This window comes from Anopheles arabiensis, chromosome 2, assembly GCF_016920715.1.
Source record: "Anopheles arabiensis isolate DONGOLA chromosome 2, AaraD3, whole genome shotgun sequence".
In the NCBI taxonomy this organism is placed as follows: Eukaryota; Metazoa; Arthropoda; class Insecta; order Diptera; family Culicidae; genus Anopheles; species Anopheles arabiensis.
In genome coordinates this window covers 50732606-50741916 of record NC_053517.1, presented here as the reverse complement: position 1 = coordinate 50741916, position 9311 = coordinate 50732606, and the positions used below count along the sequence as shown (strand labels likewise).

Below are 9311 nucleotides of genomic sequence, written 5' to 3'. Positions count from 1 at the left end.
TTTTATTTGTTTAAAACAAACTCCATGGGAAGGAATATGCATTTGAGGTAGAACTGCAAATGAATATTTTTTTAATGAAACTAGCCAGAACATTGTAAATGGCATTCGTTATTATGAATGCTTTGTTTATTAATGAACTTTCATTCCCAAACGGAACCGAAAGACAACAGCATCTTTCAAAAGAGCAGCAAGAACAATTGCACTATTTTTTTGCTATATTAAAGTTTCTTTCGAAAAACTGTATGCATTTACTGTGGTGAACTAGTACATACAGTAATCAAACAATAAAAAGCATTTTTCCCCCAATAGGTCAGAATGGAGTAAATTATAAGACAATCTCGGTAAAGCTTTTGTAACATTTGCGTATGTTTTTATTATCTTTTTCATTAAATAAAGTTGAGAAAACATTAAAACAAGTGTGGAATAAAGTTAGCTAAAGATAATCAAACAATGGTGATGGTATGGTGATCAATAGTTTGTTACTACAGTTTGAATTTACTAGATGCAATTGAAACTGAAGTACTATTGAACTTTTTGAAATTGTCTTTTTTGACAAAGCGAAAAAAAAATCGCTCCTGATTGAATTAATCTCATGCTGTAATCATCTTGTGTGCGGCGTTCATGCCACCGTGATTTTGTAGAATGAGCCATCTAGTAATTTTTCCCAGCATTCTGTCGCCATCATGTTCGCAATCCTAATCGCACAACAGAAAATATGCAATAGTACCGATCGATTCAAAATTCAGTTCGAAAATCTGGTTCGCAACGGCTCTCTTCGAACGGGCCCAAATCAACTGTCAAACTTCGGCAAACTTCGGAAATGGTTGCGTTTATGGTCGGGTTCAGTTCTTGCCAGTTGAAGTTTGTCAATGAACGGCCGAGGCAAACAAAAGCAATCTGTGTGCGTTTCTGCGAAGAAAAGGCAAGAACCTTTTGTTCAACACGGTCGCGTCCAGTTCGTACGAGGTAAGTACTGCTCATGGAATTGTGGTGTAGGAGTTATTTGATTCGCTGAAAACTCCAGTATATTCTACTGTTTTGATTCGTGTTAAAAGGCGTGTAATTGTGAATGGAACATGGAGACGCTTTTCGTTGGGAACGCTCAGGTTAGGAAGGGTACCATTTTTCTTTCAACACTCTGCAGAGCGTGTCATGTTGATGCGTCAGTGCGAGCATAATCCCAGCCTCTTTTCATTACAGTATGAATGGCTCGGATGGCATAAACAGAGTGTGCACCACTACTAACCCACACGATACTGCTGGTTCGGTGGTGGAAGTGGCTTCTTGTCTGGTTTTCAGCCAATCTCGACCATTCTTAGGACTTATCAGCAGTGGTCTATTATTTGTTAAAATTATCTATTGTGTGTCCAATGTTGAAAGTTGCGACAGTGAAGCAAATTTCGGTAAAGCTGATGATAGACATTTTCCTACCGCAGCGAAGTTGCGATGCGGGCGAGTGTGTATGTGTGTGTGTGATGCAGCGCGCTGTGTTGCGTTGTTAGGTGATTGTTGTTTTGGTATCGGATCATCGATTTTCTCCAGCTAGTCCAGAAACAAGAAAAATTTCCCCTTTGACGTTGAAACATAGAATTGTGTGGAAAACACAGGTCCAGCCAGGTGGTGTGGGAGACTAATAAGAAAAAAAAGTATGATATAAATATGGTAAAAATACGGACCCCTTACCCATATACCGTTAGGTAGTCAGTCAAGAATCATATTTTTGCATAGTGAATTTTAAAATTATTCCAGTTTTTTTTAAAGAAAATAATTAATGTGTCATTTGTGATCCATCTCTCGCTCCATTGTCCGCCATAATTTCCGCGTTGGACACACGCTCCATTTTAGTGGCGACGTGTGCCTCATCATAATCTCCCACCTCTTCCACCTTTGTTTCTTTCTCGGGTTTTCGGTCGGTCCCGGCATATCGACGCAGTCACCTCCAAGCAAGCGAGCAAGCATCAGCAGCAGCAGATCCAAGTGTGCTTCAGCTCGGTAGCAAAAGTGGGTATGCTATTTTTAGTACTGCGAAAGAGTGCAATTCGCTTGGAAGAGCGTGTGCATCTGTGGTAGATGCGTCGTTCCGCCTTGGAGTGAAGTGAAGCGAACGACGAAAAGTAAACGAGTAAAAAGAAGCTAGCACAACACAAAACAACAGCAGCAAGAGCAGCCACCAGCAGCAGCAGCAGCAAGTGTTTCGTTTCCCGTTTTAAGCCTTTCCTTGTGTTGTGTGTGTGTGTGTGTCAGAGAGCTAAAGTGTGTTCTGAGTGTGCGGTGTTGCCACTTTCTTGTGTTGTGGGTTTGTTTTGTATTGCACTGCTGCACCTTTCCATTTCGCTCCATTTGCGACACACAATCCTTCTGAAGCCGGCGTGCATGTGTGTGAGTGCGCCCATTTGCAAATAACACCAGAAGCGAGGTGAAAAGAAGGATACATATCCTCTTGATCTCAGCGGGCGTGTTTGTGTGTATATGTGTGCCTAAAGTGTATATCGCTGGTCGGATTGCAAGCCGTGTGTAGTAGTGGTGTAGCTCAGTGTATGTATATCTAGCAGTGTACTGCCGTGTTGTGGCTAGTTCGTCCTGAAAGCCCATCTCCACCAGCAGCAGCAGCAGCAGCAGCAGGAAACGATTGGTGAAAGTGACGGCAGAATAGAAGGTGTCGTGTTTAGGAGTGTGTTGATTTCTCGCTGCCTACTTTGTGTGTTTCTGTTTTGGTGTTGCCAGCACCAGCAAGGAAAAGATTGCCAGCGTACCCCGACGCAGGCAGCTGTTTTTTGTTTGTGGTGTGCAGCGTGTCGCAGTGTGCGCAGTATCCGATGCTTTTGCGTCCTCTCGCAGTGGTTGCGTGTGTTGGTGTGTAACGTAGCTGTGTGAAAAGAAGGCGCGGGTGCATCTTGTGCGGGGGTTTGCAGGACGAAAATTTGGTACGAAGCAGTGCGACGCGAATGGTGTTGCTGTTGTTTTATTAATTCAGTGCAATTGGTGGTGCAGAATCAAATACAGAAATCCCTCTTTGCCCGGGTCTGTCTCGTTCATGACTCGATCGGTACGATAATATACGCACAAGTGTTAATTTTTGTCCCGGGAATTCTTTTTCGTTCCATTAGGTCATTTGCGTTCGGTTGTTTTCTTTTGTTTGTGACGGAACGAGCTCCCCCTTTCCTTCCTGCCCACAAGTGGAGCCAGCGTTCATTAGGTATCTGGCTGCCCCGGTTGTTTGTTCTTTTGTTCGCCTTCACACAAGTGCAATTCCGCGCACGCCAACACCGGCCGCCTGGTGAGTGCGGAATATACTGTCAACCAGTGCCACCACCTACCAGCAAGCGCCCTCCCCCCACCCGTTGCGGTGCACAATAGGCTCGGTTGAGGAAGAAAGCATCGTCGTAGTCGGCATTACGGAGACCAACGGAACAAACGTCGCCGAAAGTATGGTGAAACGGTAAGTTTTTTATCTCTTTCTCTCTCTCGCACACACTTTTTATTGCGTTTCGTTCTTCAAGTTGGAACTTGGGTTTTTGTGTTTTATTTTATTGTAGGTAAATTGTTCTTATAGACGTAAATTCAATCATTTAGAGGAATACCATTCTGCGCCACATTGTAGGAACACAGTTCAGCCTGTGACAGCAACTAGCAATTGGTACTGAAAAGGGAAAGAAACAGGAAATTCGATACACAGGAATATTCCTTCTTCTTTGTTGGGTTGACCCCCGCTCTGTTAGCGTTAATTCATTTTGTTGTTGTTGTTGCTTTCTGCTCATCCTTCCGCACCTGTGATGGCCTGTGCTCGGGAATAATGGTAGAGGAAGAATGGGCTTGCTCTTGTCTCTTGAATGACACCGTCGCAGGAGAAGCTTGAATCGATCGTGTAGGTACGGGGAGAACGCATCAAAGGAGCCACGGAAATGGGACACAGTGCATGAAAGTGCTTCAATGCTTTTGTTTCATGCTGCAGTGCTATTGAAGCTTTCCTCAAACACTATCTACCGATTCGACCCTCACACGCACACATACACCCAAGGAACTGATCGCTTTGTACCAGGTACGGCACCGGAAAAGAGGCTGCCAGTTGGGACAAATACCTGCCTACTGATCGGACAATGCGTCAGAGGACTGTCCCGAGGACTGTGTGTATTTAGCTAGAAGATTCTTCATTCTCGTAAAAAAGTATGTAAAAGTAAGTGCTATGCGATGTACATTGGACATATTACGCTGCATGAAACCATTGGTCTGAATGGCCAATCGTGTGTCGCATGCGATGTGTGTTACAGAATGCCAAAGTGCAATCGATTGGCGAATTTATTTACACCAGACGGATGTTACAGTACCACCGTCTCAGCGAGCCATTACGGTCTGGCCGTGTGTCATAACAGCTGCATTCGATAGTTGTTTGAACGCTATTTTAATGGCGTTGTTTTACAGCCGAGTCTAATCATTTGCCAAACAGGCAGCGGGCGACGTGTCCGGTGGCGTTGTGTGCTGTGTTTCCTGGGCGTTTCGCTCGGAGTTCCTTTTACCGCCTAGAGAGAGAGCAGAGATGCAATTGCATCGTTTGCCTTCGGGCTTTTAGTACGATTTAATGCATTGCTGCATTGATTATTGATTGTGTGTCGGAACAGGAAACAACTGTCGGCTGTGCCGGGTATGTGTCGTTTGGTCAAGGTTGAAACTGTTTTGCATGTGAATAATTTACCCTTTTGTCCGTTAATTACCTCTCATCCGACTTACTGTATCACTCATGAGGGAGGCGGAGGGAGGGTTTCACGCGAGTCTTGTTAAAGGGTTTAGGCCAGCGGTTGAGCCATATGAGCCAATTGATATAATTGATGTACAGACCATAACAAAAATGGGTATTAATGGAAAAAAGTTAGATCCATAAAGATCTAAAAATGATCTAAAATTAACTAGCTTGCGCCCTATCTAGACTAAAGAATTCTACTTGTGACGTTGCAATGCATTCAAACAGCCGGATGATCACCTCCCCTTTAAAACTAAAGCTTTTTTGCCATCATTTTAGCAGCTCTTCCAACGGCACACCTCACCACAACATCTGGTTCTTTGCCATTTTTCAACTTTCCTGTGTCTTATGTAAAGCGCCATAAATACTTAATGCGGCAGATGATGTCAGTGGTGTGCGCCGTCAGTTCGTCGCGCCAGGAAATACGAGTGGTGCGATAATGATGCGTTCATTAGCGAAACATTGGGGTGGAAGCCGTGGTGCGCTCTCCTTTTGCACGTTTGTGTGCAACGGCATGAGAGACACATCTTGCCACACATACACACCGCAAAGGGATAGCAACAGAGAGAAGTACCCCGAGTCCCAACGCGCAAACCCTTTTCCCTTTAGTGCCGGGCCCGTTGCGGATGAAGAACGTGGCTCTTTTGGATTTGGATCGCTAGAAAAAGATTCTCCGGCCCGCTTGGAGTGCTGGTGAAAGTTAGAAGCTACCGTTGGTCTAAGTGACCAACCAACTTGCTCTGGTGTGTTTGTGTGCGATAGTCGATCAATTCGATGCGATTGGTGTAGCATGGAAAATAAGCTTTTCTAGAAAGGATGTCAGATGGGAAACAGAACCTTTTTACCTCCTTCTTGCTTACCCACCTGGTGTTGCTGTCAGAAGGCACGGAAGAGACAACGCTGCATTGACTTTTCGTGGCCGTTGTCACTTGCCAGTAACTTCATGGTAACAACTATTTTCTTGCAATTGTTCCACTATTGAACAACGTGAGGGTACCAACCACGGCCAGGGAGCAGCTGTATGAGGACGTGGGTTCTGCTCGATGAAGCGTAATCAAATAGTTGTAAATTGGCCTTCGCCTGGATGTGTGTGTGTGGAGCGGTGGCGGCTGATGTTTTGAAAGTAGATTAGATTCGTAGACTTGTTTTTCCGATTTCTTGATGGTTAGTTGGAAAGCCTTACCGGCGTCCTGAGTCGCGTTTGTACGTGAATGGATTAATGTTATTTATTATTGTTTTGAAATTGGTTCTGCTGATTGACTCTAATCCATCTGTGTAGCGTCTTTTTGTTCGTTTTTTGATAACGTATTTGAATCACTGGGCCTGTGAAGGTTGAAGTTGTAACAACATTAAATTATACGTGATTAGTCCATTTACATGCATCTCAAACTGATGCAATCTATTTCTTCTTTTTTTTGTAATGGTATTAAAGAAGTATTAGGTTTGTTTATTTTGGGCTCAAGTTGAAATTTATAATTTTATGCTTCAAAATGCGTATTTCAATCTAATTGCTAAGGTACAAACCATTTCATCGTTTTTCTTGAACATTCTCCTCTCTCTTCGTCCTACAGTGTGGCTCGCCATCGGTATTGGCAGGAATTGCATAATAAAACCTTGCCACGAGGTGTACCGCGAAGCCAAGGCTTCGAATTCGAGACTGCAAGCGTTTGCCGCAATTACAAATCAATTGGTGGTCGTTTATTTCGCCCACCGTCCGTTTCCGATCGGTCAACCTTTCAGCGAGGTTTACGGTGCGATATTTTTCCTCCATTCACGCCAAATGGTTCGCGCTGGTTCAACTCCACAGCCAGACGGCAGCTTCTTCCTCTCGGTTCGAATAATCTTGCCCAAGATTTGCACGCGACTCGTCTGCCGTTTTGTCCCTGAGAATACCGGAGGTCCAAGCTCGGATTGGTTTGGACGATGTGTTTCTGCTGTGTGTGTGTGTGTGTGTGTGCTTTTTTTGCTGGTTTCAATTAAAACGTTTCAGCAGTTGCATGGGGTTCGAATAGGAATAGTGTGCCACGTGCCAAGCCGTCGCCAATCCCGCAATGCACATTTGGCCAATAATGGGGGAGCGTGCGATGTATTAACGAGACCAAACGAAAAGAGCAAAACACCACGTGCACGTCGATGTGGGCGTAATTTGTTGCGAAAGTTCGGACACACTTCAAAGATGTATATATATGGCAGTATTGTGAGGAAAGATCATCCAGCATGTGTTTCGATTGCTGTTTGCGAGGACGTATTTGTGCGAAAGTGTAGCCGACAATTTATATTCGTTCGAGAAGGTCTGTAATAGTGATGGGTAAAGTTGGCAAAAATCCGGAGTCGACTCAGATCCGACTCCGATAAATTCGGAATCGACTCCGGAAGGTAGGTCCGCGCTGCAATATCCGGAGTCGTTCGGAATCGTCCGAAAAGGCCCGGAGTCGTCCGGGATCGTCCGGAGTCGTCCGGGATCGTCCGGAGTCACCCGGGAGTCGGAGTCGTCCGAAGTCGTTTGGAGTCGTTCGGAGTCGTCGGAGTCGTTCGGAGTCGTCCGGAGTCACCCGGAGTCGGAGTCGTCCGGAGTTGTTCGGAGTCGTTCGGAGCCCGACTCCGGCGACACCGGACTACTCCGGACGACTCCGAACGACTCCGGACGACTCAGGCCTACTCCGAACGACTCCGAACGACTCCGACGACTCCGAATGACTCCAAACGACTCCAAACGACTCCAAACGACTCCAAACGACTTCGGACGACTTCGGACTCCGGGCGGATCTAGTGGTTTCATTTTGCCGGAGTCGGAATCGAACTAACAATAGCCGGAGTCGGATCGGAGTCGTGGGTGCGCTCCATACAGCACATCACTAGTCTGTAATGTATAATGGTAACCAATACACTGAGCCTTTTTTCCTTTGTTCAGGATGGAACGTACCACCCAATGGGACTGTTGAACGACATTAATTGTGCAGGATAACGATTTGGTAGATTTATATTTGTAATTTTGCGTATTTTGCGATGCGATATTACTGAACCGATATCTATTGTTATGGGAGATACTTGTACATTTCTTCATAGAAATAGACAAACAACAAATCGAATTCCTTTGCCACTTTTGTTGATACATCCCAAAGACAAGGCTTTCCGTAGCAAGGTAATCATACCTCGTCAATAAATGAGATGCTTACATCGTCCATCGTAAGAATCAATAAGTCGAAATTCCGATTGAATTGGATTGGTTGCCTGCGAATTGGTAGTAGCATATTTATGGCTATATCGGAACTAAATTTAAGTATCTATCCTACTTCCCTGCAGATAGGCTGGTGGACGCCATTATACATTAGTGAGAACATCCACTTCGTTTCCGGTGCTCAAAGCCGTATCAAAGTCCTAACGTGGACACTATGCAGTAGCGATTCAGCTCGTCATCGGTAATGTTTTGGCTATCAGCTTTAGACATAATAAACCGTTGATAGAAGACTTGTGAGCATTATCACGCTACTTCCTATTCACGCCGGAATGCTCAGCACACGGCGGTTTGCACTCGTCCACTTGCTACGTGCCCATTATTTCGTGCGCCCGCATGTATGTGCAACGTATAAATGAGATATAGTACCTTGAAACGTAAATCGAGTGGCGTTGCAAGAAGCGTTAGAATCGACGGTGCCGACAGTGCTTCCTTACGACGGTACGCTTCTCCACCCCGGCTATGACTCAACCATTGCGCTTCGTGCATCGCAGCTATAGAGTTCCATAGGGCGCGGGTATGGTTGGTTTGCCAAGGACGGAGACGGGCAGTTCCTGATGCGGGCTAATAAGACGTTGCTGCACCTTTTATGCCAAGCTGGTGCTGAGCCGCTCGTTTCTTTTAACCCTTATGAGGCAGAACAGAGCTTTCATAGGTGTAGCTCACGTAGTTTAGTGCCACACAATATACACCATACACTTGCGGTTGAGTTTCCCCTGGATCCTGGTGGGTTAACAGATTGACAGCTGCGATTTCATGTCGCATAGGGATTAAGATTTACCTCAGCTCATACAACCGCACTCACGAGCAACCGTGTTTCGCATGCTATGCAAGGTATGACGTATGGCTTCACTGTGGCGTGTGGCGATGACTCAGCCAAGTTGGTCGTCAGGTTAAAAATTAACGTTATAAAAGATTTACAAAAAAAAGGAGAAAATGGTTCAAACGAACACGCAATCGAGGTCAGCGATAGGAGAGAAGTGCACACATCATCTTTGCTGTGTTGGTCAACTTTTCAGCCTTGCTTTGTGTTGTGTGGAGTTCAAAGTTTAAAAAACCAGCGCAGAAGGTGCATGTAATGGCCAGGTCAGGCTGCTACTGCGGGCTGTCACATGTGTACCGATGTGTACCACCTGCATAACGTGTATTGCATCAGTGCAGGATTTAAACAAAATCGATCAAAGAGAAACAAGGTTGGAAAAAAAAAACTTCGAAGGACGATACACCCGACGGATAGTGGTCCTTAGTGACTTGCCGCGGAGTGCGCACGTGAGCGAACAATCAATAGTTATTACTAATAAATTCCCCACAGTTCCAGAAGCCGCTGTTTCTGCAGTCATT

The 9311-nt window shown here is 45.2% G+C and overlaps 1 protein-coding gene across 4 annotated transcripts in view; it reads left to right on the top strand.

Annotated features, from left to right (window-relative positions):
* The first annotated feature begins 863 nt into the window (after positions 1–863).
* LOC120893287 (protein pellino) overlaps positions 864–9311 on the top strand; it is a 39485-nt gene continuing 31037 nt past the window's right edge. For 2 of the 4 annotated variants that reach the window (XR_005738124.1, XM_040295087.1), the window contains exons 1-2: positions 864–966; positions 1934–3439. Coding sequence is in view for 3 of the 4 variants with exons in the window: in XM_040295087.1 (XP_040151021.1) it covers positions 3429–3439 (11 nt within the window). In the remaining variant the exon portion in view is untranslated. Of the gene's footprint in view, positions 967–1845; positions 3440–9311 lie in introns of all 4 variants that reach the window. The other 2 variants (XM_040295089.1, XM_040295088.1) reach the window with 2 other exon arrangements.